The sequence below is a fragment of the Dama dama genome, chromosome 5 (assembly GCF_033118175.1).
Source record: "Dama dama isolate Ldn47 chromosome 5, ASM3311817v1, whole genome shotgun sequence".
NCBI classification, from domain to species: domain Eukaryota; kingdom Metazoa; phylum Chordata; class Mammalia; order Artiodactyla; family Cervidae; genus Dama; species Dama dama.
Window position 1 is genome coordinate 79,542,796 of NC_083685.1, and position 17,596 is coordinate 79,560,391.

At 47.6% G+C, this 17,596-nt stretch overlaps 1 protein-coding gene across 3 annotated transcripts; it reads right to left on the bottom strand.

Annotated features, from left to right (window-relative positions):
• Positions 1 to 825: 825 nt before the first annotated feature.
• MKS1 (MKS transition zone complex subunit 1) lies at positions 826 to 12,465 on the bottom strand. Of its 3 annotated transcripts, XM_061142619.1 has the most exons (18): positions 12,341 to 12,465; positions 11,820 to 11,929; positions 10,524 to 10,591; positions 9,940 to 10,095; positions 8,792 to 8,889; positions 8,464 to 8,592; positions 8,102 to 8,206; positions 7,790 to 7,898; positions 7,205 to 7,261; positions 5,933 to 5,975; positions 5,608 to 5,673; positions 3,722 to 3,792; positions 3,371 to 3,440; positions 3,168 to 3,275; positions 2,359 to 2,492; positions 1,790 to 1,872; positions 1,607 to 1,704; positions 826 to 1,489 (listed from the first exon to the last, which is right to left on the bottom strand). In XM_061142619.1, the coding sequence occupies exons 1-18, from the start codon at positions 12,418 to 12,420 to the stop codon at positions 1,398 to 1,400; spliced, it is 1,677 nt and encodes a 558-aa protein (XP_060998602.1). In that variant the 5' UTR covers positions 12,421 to 12,465; the 3' UTR covers positions 826 to 1,397. The 3 variants fall into 3 exon arrangements, 2 of the variants coding, with proteins under 2 accessions (XP_060998602.1, XP_060998603.1); XR_009692918.1 differs by lacking the exon at positions 826 to 1,489 and having other exon boundaries at positions 1,790 to 1,970; XM_061142620.1 differs by lacking the exons at positions 10,524 to 10,591; positions 11,820 to 11,929; positions 12,341 to 12,465 and having other exon boundaries at positions 8,464 to 8,641; positions 9,940 to 10,079.
• Between the last annotated feature and the right edge of the window lie 5,131 nt (positions 12,466 to 17,596).

Here is a 17,596-nt window from a genome sequence, read left to right on the forward strand (position 1 = left end):
GTATGCTAGCCTCTGGGTTGACAGTTACTCCCAGGGCCCAGGGCTTTGGGGGGCAATTAGGAAGTATCCACCTAGCCTCGGCTGAGTCATCAACACCCTAAAAGAGTTCTGCTTTTGGACATCCAGCAAGTCCCTCACTTGTCCACTTGTGCTGCTTCCTCACGAGTCCGTCCCAGGCCTCTGACCTTGGAGACAAGGAAACCTGGGAAGACCACAAGGCTACCTTCTCCCCTGGAGCAACCGTTTCCTGCTCATGCTTTTGCCAGCTATGGCTGGTTCTCCGGCTTGGAGTGACGGCTGGGGCTCCCGGCAGCAATGAGCCTTCTGCCAGGCAACCCTCTCATGTGTCAGGTCACACATCAGTGCCACGTACAAGGACTCAAGAGCCAAGCAAGGGGTTCTGGAAGGCCCAGGCAAGGAGGGTTTCCAGCCGCTTTCGTCCATTTCCCAGCCTGTTCCTGACCCCTGCCTAGAACTGGGAGGCCAGAGTCCCAGCCTCCAGCCACCCCACGGTTTCCTCTGGAGCCTGCAGGGTGGGCAGCACTCACTGCTTCTACCAAGAAAGCACCGCTGAGGGCAGAAGCTGTTTCTGCTTTGAGCTGGGGATGGGGAGGCGTAGGACCTGTCGTGCACTTCACTCCGGATGTTTCAGAGGAATGCTGCTAAGACATAGCCGGCACTAACCTTGAAGACTCTCCTGGGGGCTGAGTTTGGAGAATCCAAAGAAACTCTGGAGTAGGAAAAGGCAGGGAAGGGTGGCAGTGTTAGGAGCCATGACGTTAAGGAGAATACCTTGGCCATGCCAGAGGCCTGAGGAGAAAGCAAGCCGACAGAATGTCAGATGGTAGAAAATCTTTTTATGCACAAAAAACACAACAAAAGCTACTAGCCAGCTAGCAGAAAGGACTGGACATTGCCTTCAGCCTTCATTTACGCTGGCAGCCAGCCCCCGGCGGAAAGAGGTGGCTGGGCTCCCGGGCTGGGAATGGAAGAGCTCCCTCGGCTGCCTTCTCTCGGGCCCCAAGTGTGCAGCAGGTGCAGAGCAGGACGGACCGCTGCGCTCTGCCCCCGAGACCCAGAGACAGGCTGGAGAGCAAGTGGTGCCAAGGACAGAAGTAACTCTGGCCTTACCCCCAAACGGGTCTCAACCCCGAAACACCTGTCCTCTTGTAAGGGACGTGTGCAGGGGCTGACATATCAAGAGGGGACCACCTGTGGGCCACAGGGTCTCTGGCTTTGTTGCCATTTGGCAGCTGAAGAGCAGGTGGGGGAGTCAGGATTCTCAGCTCCTCTGGTTCTCAGCAGGTCAGCGGGGTCTCTAACCAGAAAGATGAAGAGGTGGCAGGGCCCGGGCCGTGGTGGGTATCACTCATCGCAGAGGCCAGGGCTGCAGCAAGCTAGGAGACTGAGGTTTCCGAGGGGCTCACAAGGTCCTGGGGGAGGCTTTCTCGGGCCTCCTGCATACGGCGCCGGGCTCGCCGGAAGGCCTCTGTGAGGGAAGCAGACACAGGAGTCAGGACCATGGTGTGGGGGCAATGGGGCCCACGTGGATGTCGGGGGTGGGGGGCGGGGTAGTGGCTGGACCTGGGTGGAGGGGGAAGCCTACCCAGAACATTATGAATGGAACTCTGCTGGCTGAATCCCTCCAGACGGTCCAATACACTCCGCATCCTCTTCCGGAGGGAACTTGACTCCATGAAGGCCCTGTGGGGGAGCCGGCCACCTGACCACGGCTGCTCCGCAGCCCTGGGGATCAGGAGCCCTGAGGCAGAGGGCCAGGGCCACTCACCGGGACTGCTGCAGACAGTGCAGGCGGAAGGTGACGCTGCCTGTGGTCTCGGTGCGGAGTCCGAAGCGACTCAGACGCTTCCCCTGTGGATCCGGTTAGTCTCAGGTCTTGGTTGGTTTCTAGACCCCAGGCACCATGCTGGCCTCACTCCCATTTGGGGAGAACAGGTCTGTTGGGGAAACTTCATCCCAACACCCAAATGCCATCACCTCCCGAATGTCAATCAGGGAACAGTCCAGCCTCGTTTGAGAATTAGCAGTCTTCTAAGAAGCCAACTGACCCTCTGCTTCCTGAGGTCTCAGGGATGGGCTATGGGGAGAGGGTGGTTACTCTGATGGGGACCAGGGGGAATCCCTATGCGTCCTACTTCTCAGGGCTCTCCTAGGAGCGCAGTGACATCTGTATGTGCTTCAAGATGTGGCTGAGATTTCCCACTGGAGCCACAGAAAGAAGAGACTAAGAACTGATGAAGCAATGAATGAGTAAGGGGCCTTAACCCAGACTGCGCCTTTCCCAGAAGACAGGGATATAACTTCCCAGGGTGAAATCTACCCAGAAACAAAAGTCACCTTGAAGGTTCCTGGTATCCACACGTAGGAGAGGTCCTCCAGTTCCAGAGAGCCACCAATGAAAAACCTCCGCAGTTCAGCCACTGGGCTGAGCTCCAGGGGCCTCCAGGTGGAGACAGTCAGGGTGTGAGAGCCTGGGCAAAAGAGGACGCAGCCAGGGCTAGGGAGGGCCTGCGGTCCCTCGCGGGCTCCCCAGCAGTGACCCGGGACTCGCCAACACTGAGACACCTGCTCTGGGGACAGCCTGACTGCTGCTGAAGGTCACCACAGAGGTTTAGGGGAACCACGTGGGCATCAACCAGACAAAAGCTCAGATCTTAGCTCTGCCAGCTCCTGCCGGGGCAAGTTTCTCAGCCTCTCTGAACCCCATTCTCCTCATCTAGTAAAACGGAAATAATACCAACACCTATGCCTCAGAGAGTGGTGGGGAGAATTAAACGAGAAGAACTCAGCACACTGCCTGCTGCACAGGCAGCAGACACAGGCAGCAGAAGACAGTGGCTATTACTTCAAAAGGAACGGGGACCCGCTCAGTACATGTCTGTTCAGAGCCCATCTGGACACAGGCTGCTCCCCCAAGGCTGCAGGTCCAATCAGAGGAGCCAGGATCAGAGCCCAGAGCTCCTCGGCTGTCTCTAACAGAGACGGAAAATGCCCTCAAAAGGAGCACAGAATCTCCCAAGTTACGTGCATCTAGTTCCCCGTCACCCCCGCTTCTCCCAGGATGCGGTCGAGTCCTCTGAAGCGTCAGCCTTGCGTCTAGGAGTGGGGGCAGGAGGGCCGCGTGCAGGGCAGGGACGAGAGGTCACCTGGGGTGGCGGGCAGCACCACAGCCCCGTAGCCTTCCACGCGGTACCGCTGCCAGAAGTCCAGCGAGAGGACCTCGCAGTAGAGCACGGGCCACTCTGGGAGCGCACCTGTGGAGGGGAGAAGCGGCCAGGTCCCGGGAGGCCCCCACGGAAGAGGGCGCGTCTGAGGAGCCCCAAGGCCGGGGACCGGCCTGGCCACTCACCGACAGATTCGTCCTCATGGAGGAAGGAGGCCTCGAACGTGAAAGGGTAGGAGAAGTAGGCCACGTTATCCTAAAAAGGAGGACTGTTGTTTTATACTCGGTCCCAATGGAAAAGTAAAAACCATCACTCCACACAGGAAATAAGAGGCTAAGAGGGGAAGGGACCCCCAGACGCAAGTTGCTGCCATTCTCAAAAAGGCAGAGAACCCTGGGGCCAGGCGGCCCTGTAGGGCCCACAGCAAAGCACCAGACCCAGCTCTGGCGTCCTCCCCTGGCTGCCAGCCTGATCACCTTTGGATGTCATGCCGGGAGCAGCCCTATTCCCTCCAGGTGCCCCTCTTGTTGCCATACCATCCCCCAGGACTTGGTGGCACAGGTCTGTGTTATTCCTGAGAGCTGCTGGAATGCTGGGCTTGACCAGTCTAAAAGCCAAAGACCACACAGAGTAAGTCAACCTGGGAGGAAGGCGAGCAGTTGGGAGAAACACAAAGCTCCTTTCCTCATTCAGTCACTCATGCACGTGATCAGTCACTCACATCATGTTCACTGGGTCCATTGTGTGTGTTCCTGAGGACATTTCAGTGACCGGACAGAAAAGCTTCCTGTCTCTCATGGGGCTGACCTTCTAGCTGGGGGTGGGAGGGGGCACAGAAAGCCAACCAACGAACAACAGACCATCAGGGAGTGATAAAAGCTAAATATAAAACAGGGTGAAGAGACTGAGAGGCCTGGAGGCTCATTGAGGGATGCAGAGGGACACTCGGAGGTGACACTTAGGCTGAGACCTAAACTGAAGCAGTCGTGCAAAGACAGAAACTGAAGCAGTCGTGCAAAGACAGGATACAAAAGGTTTCCGACAGGAAATGGTCCTGAAAAGGCACTAGAGTGGGAATGAACTTGGCCTGTTGAGGAACAGGAAGCAGGACTGGAATGTTATAAGGGAGAGATAGGCCGGGGCCAGCTCTTTCAGGGAATGGGGTCTGGACTTTGCTCAAAGTGGGAAGGGAAGCCATGGGGGCTTTAAGTTGAAGAGAGACACAGCTGGTTTACATTTTAAAGGCTCGGTTAGGCTGTGGTGTGTATGGCAAATGAAACATAAGAGGGAGCTTCACTGGTGGCTCAATGGTAAAGAATCCACCTGCCAATGCAGGAGACACAGGTTCGGTCCCTGGTCCGGGAAGATTCACACAGGCCGAGGAGAAACTCAGCCGGTGCACCATAACTACTGCGCCTGTGTTCCAAAGCCCGGGAGCCGCAGCTACTGAAGCCTCAGCGCCTGAGAGCTCGTGCTCTGCAACAACAGAAGGCGCTGCCGTGAGAGGCCTGAGCACAGCAACTAGAGAGGAGCCCCCGCTGCAAGCAAGACTGAGCACAGCTAAAAACACACACATAAATAAAAAGTATTTAAAAAATGAAAAAGAAAAAAACATTAAGAGCAAGACAGGAAGCAAGGGGATAAATTAGACACTTAATGCTTTGGCCTAAGTAAGAGATGATGGTGGTTTGGTCCAGGGTCCTCAAGAGAACAGGTAATTCAGGACATCTTTGGGAAACAGACCTGACAGGAATTGCTGATGGCATGAACGGTGGTAGGGAGCTAGAGAAAGTGGGGAATTAAGGATGCCTCTTATATTCCTGGTATTAGAAACCAAGGAGATGACATTGTGGTTCTGCTAAGATGGAGAAGACCATAAGGGCAGGTGTGCAGCAAGAGGAGGAATCAAGGATGCTTTCAGTCACGTTAACAGAAACAACAAACAGGTAAGTAGGCATGAGTCTAGAATTCAGGGAGAGGCCAATACTAGAGATAGAAGTCTGGGAGTCTGAGACACACACACAGAACTGAAGCCACAGGAAGGATGAGGCCACCTAGAAAGACTGTGGAGAGACAGTGAAAGAAGGTCAGGCCCAGCCTTGGATACTCTAATAGTTTTAGGTCAACAGAAGATGAGGAAACAGCCAAGGAGGCTGCCGAGCCACCAGCGAGAGAGCAGACAGGAGGACGGAGCCAGAAGGCAAGAGGAGAGGATCAGTGAGGAAAGTGAGCTATAGCAACTGACAGACCAAGGAGGGTGAAGGCAGACACATCCCCACAGGATTTCACATCTTGGAAGTGACCTAGGACCTTGAAAAGAACAATAACAATTTCAGTGGAAGAGTGGGGAAGGACACCTGACTGAATGCCTCTGGAAAACTGTCAGAAGGGGTAAAAAGAGAGACTTGTGAATACTACTTACTAGAAGTTGGCAATTCCACAAAGAAGTGGACGTACAGGTTGTCATACTCATAGCCCTGGGCTGAAACTAAGAAAACAAGAAATGGTTTCAATTTATTGCCCTATCACCCCGAACGCCTGACCCAGTCCTGCAGGGCCTACCCGCTTGGGGAAGCAAGTCCCCTGAGGGCCGGGAACTCTCTGTGCTTCCAGGAAAGACTCAAGCCTGAGTCTCCCGAGCGCTGCGGACAACCCAAGGCCACTGCTGGGGTGGGGAGGACTATTCCACAGTGCTCTCTCTGGCACTTGCCAAGCCTCAGGGGACCTCTGTCTGGTGAGACACTTACCCACCTCTCCATTCACGAAGAGCCGGAGGGCACCTGGTACGGTCTGGGGTAGAGAGAAGTGAGAACAGGTCAGGAGGTTTGAGGGAAGCGACGCCTCTCCTCCAGCCTGTCCATAAACCCCCAGAGGACCTGACATGAGACGTCCAATTCTGGCGTGTAACTACCCACGCTTCCTCCCCATCTGCCATTTCTCCACAAATCTGTTTCCTTCATTTCTCAAATGTGTAACGTAGGGGGAAAGCACCTAATTTAAATGGTGGAGAGGGCAATGGAGTGTGGGGAACTTATGAGAATGGCCAAGAGAAGCATCCAGAGCTGCCCACTGCCCTACAGCAAGAGGCTGGAGAACCCTGCTCCCTCTGGAGGGCTGAGGTCAAGAAACTAGGCAGTTTCCTTTTAAAATTATTTGTGTCTCTATCTTATCTAACTTTTTAGCACTGAACATCTGTTGCTAATACAATATAAAAATAGTGAGAGCTAATTTTTTACAGACAGAGAGGGAGACCACCAAGTAACTCTATCTTTGTTTCCAGATCTAGAAATGGAACTCCTGGAATAAGAGAAGATAAGAACAGGACCACAGGATTATGGACTCAAACTGTTCTGTCTTAAAAGCCAAACTATCTGACGAACAGAAATGAGACACCTCCCTCCTTTATGGGGCATGAAGGAAAAATATCTACATTAAGAGTAAGGAAGACATTTTTCATCTTTATACTTATTTTTAAAAAAAATTAATGGTTCGATAGCATCACTGACTCAGTGGACATGAGTTTGAGCAAACTCCGGGAGATAGTGGAGGACAGGGAAGCCTGGCATGCTGCAGTCCATGGGATCGCCAAGAGTTGGACATGATTGAGCGACTGAACAGCAATAATAAAATAAATTATAAAGTAATACATGAATGCACCACCACTGATAAAAATTCAAAACTACCTAAGTTTAGAGAATAAAAAGGAAACATTCCTGACATATCCCTCTCACCCCTCAATAGCCACCTACTGTCTTCCAACTCCACCCCCTTCCCAGAGAAAGCCCCCAGAAGGCGTGTGCCCTCTGAGACCTCTTCCTATGCATCAACAGTTCTATACCAACATGCAATGCTTCAAAAACACAGCAAGGACTATACTCTGTATGTTATTTTCTAGTTTCTTCTTACACTGAAGAGTGTGTCTTGGGGACCTTGAAGAGAGGACCATCACTCAGCTAGAGTCAGAGCGCTCTGGCTACAGAAACCCAGCTTATGGTGGTGCAGGAAGCTGGGCTACTCACCATCTCAAAGTCAGTGCCCACGAGGCTGTTGAGATACTCCTTGTGCCGGCCATAGAGCTGAGGAAACAAACCACACCAAGCCTCAAGATGCAGTCCCAGCCAGACCAGGGTTCAGATCTGAACGGGAGGGAGAAACGCAGCAGGAATGGGAAACGCCACAGACAGCTGGGTGCCTAAGCATTCCTGCCAGACATCCGACAATGAAGCACAGAGGCCCTGGGGTCTACTAGCCTGGGACCCACCCAGCTCCCACACTGCCGCAGCCTTGGGCAGACTGCTCAGCTTCTTGATCTCCACTGCCTCATTTATAAAATGGTCATAAAATAAGCATTCCCTCGAAGGGTTGTGGCACAGTCTAAATGAAATTAGGTATGTGAAGGCCCTAGCACAGAGCACAGGCCATGCTCAGATAGATCATCATTAGCATAATGATCTTGTAACAGGCTCAAAGCCTGTGTCTGATAGGTTAGAAGGGCTTCCCAAATCAGGAGAGGCCATCAAGAGCAAGACCCGGCCACTGCTGACCCACCCTCAGGCACGGCCTCAGCTCCCAGCTCTCTGGTTCTCGGATGAATCAGCACTCACGTCCTTGAAGACGCGCTGTTCCCGCTCCTCCTCCTCAGGCTGGGCGAGGGAAGACACATTGTCAATCGTATACTTCCACAGCTCTTGCTTCTCCCCCTCTGTCTCGATTCTGTAAGGTCAAAGTCACAAAGGGACTAACTGGGAAAACAGGAGACGAGGCCCTCCAGGCCCAATCCAGGGACAAACTGTCAGCTGGGAATTTAAATGTTAGGAGAGAGGAAGGGCTTTCTGAGAACTTCCTCAACTTGAGGCAAGAAGTGAAGCCAAGGAAAGGAATGCTAGTCTCCACCGTCTCTTTCTTCCTCTTCTCACCTGTAGGGCCCTTTGGAGCCAGTGAAGTCAGGTTTTACTGTGATCACTCCATTGCTGTCCACCTTCAGAGTACAGAGGACATGTTCATGCTTCTTATAGCCAAGCCTAGAAACCAGGGGTAACACCAGAGTTCAAGATTGCCAGCCCCATTTCTGGGAAAGAGGAATAGGTATTCAGTCCACATCAGGGGAGAAGACAGAGGCTGCAGTGAGAACAGTCAGAGTAAAACATTTCCTTCCCAAGAAAAAGCAGGAAACAAAATCCCTCCCTCCCATATACCTGGGATGACTGTAACGGGAGGATGATGGTTAGTGACAGAAGAGGATGAAGGTCTGAGTTGGGCAGTGAGAAGCTTCACTCACTTTCCATAGGGCCCCAGGTCTGCCATGATGTACATGGTCTGAAGAGGGGTGTTGATGACATGGTTGTTTCTGATGAATTCTTCTGAGGGCTCCCAGGTGACGACTCGTGACTTAAGAATGCCACCCTCCCTGGGAGACACCACAGGAAGGCTCACTTCCCTGGCACCCCCTGAAGAGCCTGAAGGAAGAACACAACGGGGCACACCCAGGAGGAGTACAGGGGAGCACTCCACTGCAGAGTGGGACACACACATCAGTGAACTCACGGAGAACACAGGCACAAAAGGAGCACGGGGACCTCCCCAGCCCCATCCACGCTTGCACTCACATCCCTCGCTTGTCCTGCCGTCGCCGCCTGACATTTGCCATCCGCTCGACCAAGAAGGATGGCATTTCGCTGGCTGCGGTGGTCATTTTCTGACAGTGCTGGGAAAACAGAGCAGCTTGGTATAAGCCAGCTGCTCAGGGCCACGTGGGACCACGCACCTGGAGGGAAATCTTCCTTCTGAAACCTCACAGGACCTTAAGAGCACAGCCACCTCACAACAGCACACGCTGATGGAGGGCGCAGTGACACAAACAGCTCAGAGAAGAGCCAGACCAAGCCCTGATCTGCCCTAAGGTTGTAGCAGCACATTACTCTTGAGAAATGAGTCTGCAGTCTGTAAGCCCGTACCAACAGAGTTGGGTGAGTCGACCCGGTAGATGCTGACATCACTAGGTGGTTGGAAGATGCCGAATGTAACACAAGAATTCCGTGGAAAACCCTCCCACAGGTAACTGAACACTAACTGTAATTTTCCTTTCTTTACCAAAACAGACAACCTAAATTTTACATGCTCCCAACCCACAACTTTCAAAAACATTCACTTAACACCTGGCTTAGATATCTACAGGGTCACAGACAAAAATCAGAAAATATAGGCTCTCCCCTCCTTCAAGGAATTTATAATCTCACTGAGAAGATAGAACATATCATATAGTGACTGAAGAAAATCTAAAAAGAGGCCACAAGGGTATGCTGTCCTCAGCAAACTGAGGACATAAGCCATTCCCCATACAGTACTGAATTCCTCTTCAAATCTGTATGTTCAGTTTTGGCTGAATCCCATGATGAACTTAATCTAGATGGTTCTAGACTCCATCTACCTGTTGATCTCATGACACACGGGGGAAATAAAACCTAGTAGCTGCTCCCCGCAGTGTGTAGTCTGCAAGCCTAGCATTAGAGACACTGCCGGCTCCCCCAGTCCCTCCAGCAGGGGGGCAGGGAGCAGCAGCCACACCACCCACCGACTGTGCCCACCTACCTACTCCAGCCTGGCTGCCGGGAACACACTGAAATTCCTAGACAGGCTCACTTAACAGGCTTCTGAGTTAAAACACGAGCCAGAAAGCCAGGGGAAACAAAGATGAAGGGAACTACAGAGCTTGGCTAAGTCTACCTGAGTCTGTCTACTTGGGAAAGAATGATACCTCCTCCAAATTGGTGTATCTATCAGAGTCAGTATAGGTAAAGATCCGTTGGTTCTTCCTGCCGCCTGAATCTTCCAGCTTCAGAATCTCTTGACGGTACTGATGATCCAAAGGGCTCTGACAGGCTGCTTCATTTTGGTACAGATCTACTTCAAACTGAGGTCACAAAGAAACAGAGTTCCACTGAGAGTATTTTAATTTGGTCGCTACAACTGTTTGGTCAAATATCATTTGTCAGGATGTTTTATCTAAACTGATGGAGGACAGAAAAGCCAACGAAGGTTAGAGCTACAAGGAACCAGACCGATAGTCTAATTCAATTCTGCTGTTATGGAACTGACATACCAAGACAGGAATTCTGCATGTCACAGAGGTGAAAAGCGTGTTACTCAAGATCATAACACTGGCTAGTGGAAGGTACTACATTACACCGATCTTGTAAACACAGCAGTGGGAAGTATAAATTGTTGTAACCTTTCTGGAAATCAGTTTGGCGCTATGTATCAAGAACCTTTCCCTGCGACCAGGGAGGAGGACGTGGGCCAGGTGCAGGCAGACCCAGCAGACAAGGGACACTAGCCCACCTGGCTGAAGAGCTTCTCTTGCCACCCAATCACAACCTCCTCTTCTTCTTCCTCTGGGCGGTGTCCACCTCCAAAGAAAACAGAGTGAGTCAAATGTTTGAGCCCAACTAACACCACTTCTTGCTCTCTGGTTGGTTATAACCAAAGTCTGTGGTCTTATATTTGCCACAAAACCAGTTGGAGTTCACTGATTTTATGAAGTACTCACTCTAGAGAGGCAGTAGATATGTGCAGAAGCCAAGATTAAGAGCCAAGAAGTTTTAATCACTCCTCTAACTTTAATAAAAGAAATCATGTCCTCCAGGAATTATTTAATCTAATTCAGAGTCAAGAGCTGAAATTTAGATATAGGCCGAATAGCTCTTTCTCAATCCCAATTGTCTACATTTGCTAGATACGAACCACGGCATTTTTATCTTCACTATTTCTGAAGCCATAAACCTAGAATCACAAACACTGTAACCTTAAAAGATCAAGTGTTAAGAGAGAAAAGGAAAGACATATAAGTGATTTTTTTAAAGAACTAAATCTAATATGTAGACTCCTATATGAGTATGCCTTTTCCAAAGGTATATGCTTCAAAACCCACCAGCTCACACTTTTGCCCAGGAATATTTCTGAACAGAAACAACAAAAGCAAAGAGACTAGTGACCTAACACAAACACAGTCTTCTCTTTCTCACTTTTCTGGCTTCTCAGAGAAGGAAAAAGGCTAGAACACAGATAATACTAATATGTACATTTTCTGGGACTTCCTTGGTAGTCCCCTGGTTGCACTGCAGGGGGCATGGGTTCCATCCCTACAGGGAAAACTAAGATCCCACATGCCACACAGCAAGGTAAAAAAAAATAAAAGTGCATTTTCCAAGCAGACCCAAATGTTTAACTTGTTTTTAAAAAGTGTTTATATCATAAGTTTCAAGCTTGGAGTGATATTTTCTCTTAGAAAAAAAAATAAATGCCACAAATGGCATTTGGGTTTAGAGGTAAATTTATAATATACCTAAAGCACGGTATTTGCTATTTCACTACATTTGACCACAGTTCAGATCAGCTTCTTGATGATAGGAATCTCGTCTTATCCACTTTTCACACAACATAATGCAGTAGTTAAAATTGCTTGGGATCAAATTCTGACTTCAACAGTTAGCAGCCCAGTGACCTTGGACAAGAAACCCAACCTCTCTATACCTTTTCTCAGACTATAGACCTGGGTCTACTCTGTCTTAAGAGGTAACCTCCGCCCTAGGCCCTTCCCCAGACCCCCAAGGAGCCCCATCACCACTATACACCCACTGGCCGTTGGGTGAGGCCTAAAAGTGGCCAAGTCTATGAGATCCTTCCCCAGTTGGGCAGCAGGCTGGCAATGGAGGTAGTTGCTTGATGTGATTCTTTGCAGGTGGACTCTGCCAGGAAAAAAGAAGCCCAAAATACTGTTACAAGACACAGAAGCAGGAGACGAACAAGGATGGGGAAACAAAACACAGAAGAGATTATGGCTACCAAGAGATGTGGCGGGGTGCAGGCAACAGAAGGGAGGGGAGGGGGGCACGCGGCCCCAGGAAGGAGAGGATGCGAGAGTGTACTGGAGGGAGACACAGGGCTCTGAGGAATTTGGGGGGCATAGGGTCCTGAAAGGGTGAGTCTGGAAGCTGCGAGTGAAGAGGGTTCCGGGTAGTGAGGGAGACGCGAGGAGACCGGGGTGACAGTGGTCAGTACTGCAAACGGAAGTGAGGGCCCCAGCAAAGGAAAAGTGTAATTCAGGCTCCAATTATCTGAGAGCATAAAAGCACGGGGCTCTGGGGTGATGCGACTACCGGAGGCGGAGGTTGCGCACGGGGTCCCGGGAGCGGTACACGGCCTCTCCTGTGTCAGTGCTCCAGATGGCCTCCGCCATGACAGCTGCGCCGCGCACGACTGCGCCGGAAAGCGCACCGCCCCGGTTCCCCTGGCAACTGAGATGCCGTCAGGAGCCTGGAACCCGGTTCCCTAGGCGGCGCGGCAGAAGCCCCGCCCATTGCGGGCCCTGCCCTGGCTGAGTCCCTGCCCACGCCGGTTGGGTGGTCCTGCAGGGTCGCCCTGCAGGGTCGCCGCTGGTCTTGAGTGCGAACAAAGCTCGCTCACACCCAAGGCCGGGCTGGAGGCGCTTGACGAATGAGGAAACTAAAGCAGCGCTATCGGCCCCCATTATGTAGATTCAGACAGAAATGGTCGTGGGCCCCAAATCCGAGTGTCCTGAGTTCTCAGCTACTATTTTTCCCACCACACTGAATCCGGGGACACTTTGGCCTCAAAATCGGTTGACGGGGACTCGCAGAATGCACCCATTCTTCCCAGAGGAGTGACGGGAGATGAAGACAGTTACCCAGACATGAAAGTATTTTCTTGGAAGCAAACAAAAATGTCAGAAGATTTATTAATCCTTCGGTTGGCATTCACTGAACCAGAGAAAAAAGAAACAAGGAAGCTAGCAGTAAGGAAGGAAAAGATGTCATTATTGCACTGGTTTTTCCCCTGCTTGTGTTATTTCCCGATTTGTAAGCCACCTTGGATACCGCACTGACCTTGAGAAAAGTCAATAAAATGCCATTCTGAAGACGTGCTTCATTGGGCTGCCAAAGGCGGGACACACCTGTAACCTCAAGTCCGGCTCTCTAGCACCTTGGAGATGGCAGCAGTTATCAGCCTTTGTCATTTGCTGCTTCTTGTCCCCTGAACCCAGTTTGATTATATGGCATTGGCAGCCATCAGCAATAAAGCTGCTCTTGTGTAATACTAAAGACTCACTATAACAATAGCCCTATTTATGTAAGATCTAATACAGCCTGGGCTCCTTGTTTATATTGTCCCTAATCCTCCTAGAAAGCCAATGAAATTATTGAAGGCCAGAACTTAAAGACTGAACTGGAGTAAGTGGTAGAGAAGCTGAGACTCCAGCCCAGGCCTGTCTTTTGAAGCCTGAACACCTTCCACTCTGCTTCACAACCTCTTACCTACCAATTTATTCTGTAAGAGCACACAATTCCCAACCTGGGAAATAGTAATAATTGTTTCAACAGGTGAAACCGTGGAGGCAGAATATCAGTTCTTAAGGAAAAAGATCACTCTAATTTTTTCTTTTAAAATTGTGAATAGGCAACAGTTTGCCATATGAACAACAAATGATAAAGTTGGAGCCTGAACCAGCAGTTTAGTTTTACACCAAATCTAACTTAGAGTGAAGTCAACCTGACATAAGCAAAGTACTGTATCACATGATATGCAAATATAAGTGATTTGTCTAAGTAACTATAAATTACTTTTATACAGGTAAACTAGATTTTTATTCCCTTTATTTACTGATATAAATCAGGATTCTTAAAATTGGGATCCATGAGCAGAGTTCAAGGGGTCTACTGATTCCCTTACCCAGTTGGTAGAGGGAAGGGAGAGCAGCAAGATAGGGGTATGAGATTAGGAGATACAAACTACTGTGTATAAAATAAATAAGAAACAGAGATATGTTTTATAACACAGGGAAATATAGCTATTATTTTGTAATTAAATGGAATATAATCTATAGAACTATTGAATCCCTGTTTCAGGTTTTACACCTGAAACTAATGGTCTAAATTGACTGTGCTGTGCTTAGTCACACAGTCCTGCCTGACTCATTGCGATCCCATGGACTGTAGCCTGCCATGCTCCTCTGTCCTTGGAGATTCTATAGGCAAGAATACTGGAGAGGGTTGCCAGGCCCTCCTCCGGGGAATCTTCCCAACCCAGGGATTGAACCCAGTTCTCCTGCATTGCAGGTGGATTCTTTACCATCTGAGCCACCAGGGAAGCCCAAATCAACTATACTTCAACTAAAAAAAAAACTCCCCAGGGACTTCCCTGGTGGTCCGGTGGTTAAGAATCCACCTTCCAATTCAGGGGACACGGGTTTGGTCCTTGGTGTGGGAACTAAGATCCCACATGTCACAGGGCAACTAAGACAGCACGCCACAACTACTGAGCCTTCACACAACGACTAGAGAATCTGTGCACCACAACGCAAGACCCTGCATGATGCAACAAAGCCTGCAACAACCCTGCTGCAACTAAGCCCTGATGCAAATTAAACAAACAAACAAACAAAAAACCCTCCTTGAATTTTGTGTGGGCCATTTTTCTGGAAAGAGTTCATGGTTTCTGTCAGATTCTGGAAGGAGTTTGTATCCTGATATCAAGAAGAGCCTGATCCCCACTATGTTTATGTACTGACATCTTGTTAAAAATGTAAAGTTTGGATTACATAACATAAAGGGCAAAATCCCCTGTACCATCACCAGCAATGCTTCCTCCCCTACTCCTAGTCAGGAACACTCAGAGTTGATATTTAGTGTGTTCTCCCTAAACTAGTGCCATTATTTGGATAATTTTTTTTTGGTTAAAAAATGATTGCACAATCATGAAGGATAAACATAGCCTCCTTTTCACGTTTATAAGCCAATACATTAATAGTATTTCTCAATCACGAGCAGGAAATGTAGAACCTGGATTTATGTTCAAGATGTTTTGACTCAAACCTATGGGCTCTCCTATGAAGTGGGCTGTCTCCTTACAACTACTCCCATTCCCAAGCCCATTTTTTTCTTTCTTAAACTGGTCACATCTGAGCTACATCATAACAGTCCAATCACTCTCTTTCCCCTCTCTGGCTGATACTTTATTACAAAGTTAGGTCTTATTCTTACAGAAGAGGAGGAAAGTCATATGGTTCTCCCAAACTTCTTCTGTGTCCCACACTGTCTGTGCTCTGTGCCTAATAACTGTCCCTTGAACTGACCTTGGTCCAGAGAAGAGATCCTTCTGAAATGGAACAATCTTATGAGGAATAATAGACTTGACTCTCGCTTTTCTCCCTCTCTCTCTGACTTTGAAGATGGAAGTGAGGGCCTTAAACATACCATAAAGCAGAGATTGTCAGATTGGATAAAAAGCAAGATCTGACCGTATGCTGTCCATGAGATGCTGACTTTAAATATAAAGACATTCATAATTTAAAAGTTAAAAAAATATAAGGAAATCTTGCTATTTGTGACAACAGGGTTATGAGGATATTATGCTGAGTGAGGTTATTATGCCGAGTGAAAAAAGGTCAGAGAAAGATAAATGCTTTCATTTCATTTATATGTGGAGTCTAAAAACTAGACAAACACAAAAAAATAGAAACAGAATTATAGATACAAAGAACAAATAGGTTGCAGGGAGAGGGGAGGAAAGAAATAGGTGAAGCAGATTAAGAAATAGAAACATCTAATGGCAAGGTAAGCTAGCCATGAGTATGAAATGTACAATGTGGGGAATATAGTCAATAATTATGTAATATTGTATGATGAGAGGTCATAACTAAACTTACCATGTTGATCATTTTGAAATGTATAGAAATATCAAACCACTGTTGAATAACAGAAACTAATATAGTGTTGTAGTTCAGTTATATTTTAAAAACTCATAGAAAAAGAGATCAGATTTGTGTTTATCAGAAGTGGGGGGTAGGGAGAGGGGAAATTGGATTCAGACACTTAAAAGGTGCAAACTTCCAGTTAAAAGAAAAATATGTGTATATAAAGTACAACATGATAAATAGAATTAACATTGCTGTACATTACATATGAAAGTTATTAAGAAGGTAAATCCTAAGCAATCTCATCACAAGGGAAAATATTTTTCTATTTCTTTAATTTTGTATATGTACTTTTGCATTCTGTAATTTTGTATGAGATTATGGATGTTTGCTAAACTTACTGATAGTCATTTCATGATGTTTATAAATCAAATCATTATGCTGTACACCTAAAACTTACACAGTGCTGTATGTCAGTTAGATCTCAATAAAACTGGATGAAAACAAAAGAAGAAATGAAAAAGAAAAAAAATTAGCTTTTTAAAGTTAAAGGATGGAAAAAGATTTACCAAGCAAACATTAATCCAAAGAAAACTAGAAAGGCTATCTTATTAACAGACAAAATAGATTTCAAAACAAGGGATATTACCAGGAATAAGGAAGTATATTTTGTAATGATAAATGCACCAATTCATCAAGAGAACATAAGAAAACTAAACATTTATGCACTTAACAATTTCAAAATACATGAAGCAAAAGATTGACAGACATGAAAGGGGAAATAGGCAAATCCAGTTAGAGTTGGAGATATTAACACTCTTTTTTTTTTAATTGAAGTATGATTGACTTACAATATTGTATTAATTTTAGGTGTACAACATAGTAATTCAATATGTTTATAGATTATGCACCAAAGTTATTGCAGTGTTATTGACTATATTACCTATGCTGTACATTTATCCCTGTGACTTATTTATTTTATAACTGGTAGTTTGTACCTCTTAATTCCCTTCACCCATTTTGCACATCCCTGAACCCTCCTCCCTTCTGGCAACCCCAAGTTTGTCCTCTGTATCTGTAAGTCTATTTCTGTTTTATTCTACTTTTTTGTTTGTTTTGTTTTTTAAATTCCAGATATAAATGAGAACATTCAGTATTTGTCTTTCTCTATCTTATTTCACTTAGCATAATACCTTTTTGGTACATGCCTGCTGTCGCGTTTGGCAAGATTTCATTCTTCTTATGGCTGGGTAATAATCCATTGTGTATATATGCCACATCTATTTATCCATCTATTGATGGACATCAGGCTGCTCCCATATCTTGGCTATTATAAATAATGCAACAGTGAACACTGTGGGTATACATCTTTTTGAATTAGTGTTTTTATTTTCTTCAGATAAAAACCCAGGGGTGGAATTTCCGGATAGTATGGTAGTTGTAGGTTTAATTTTTTGAGGGCTCTCTATATTGTTTTCCACACTGACCACAACAATTTATATTCCTACCAAGAGTTTACGAGGGTTCTCTTTTTACTACATCCTCACCAACACTTGTTATTTGTTCTCTTTTTGATAATTCTTTATTTTTAATGTATTTATTTTAATTGGAGTCTAATTAATTTACAATATTGTAGTGGTTTTTGCCATACATTGACATGAATCAGCCATGGGTGTACATGTGTTCCGCATCCTGAACCCCC

Coding starts and splice junctions, on each gene's coding strand:
- MKS1 (XM_061142619.1), bottom strand. CDS start 12,420: ATGGCGGAGGCCATCTGGAGCACTGACACAGGAGAGGCCGTGTACCGC. Junction 2,493..3,167: donor GGTGCTGCCCGCCACCCCAG/GTGACCTCTCGT, acceptor TCTTTTGCCCAG/GCTCTCACACCCTGACTGTC. Junction 1,873..2,358: donor GGATACCAGGAACCTTCAAG/GTGACTTTTGTT, acceptor CCGGATCCACAG/GGGAAGCGTCTGAGTCGCTT.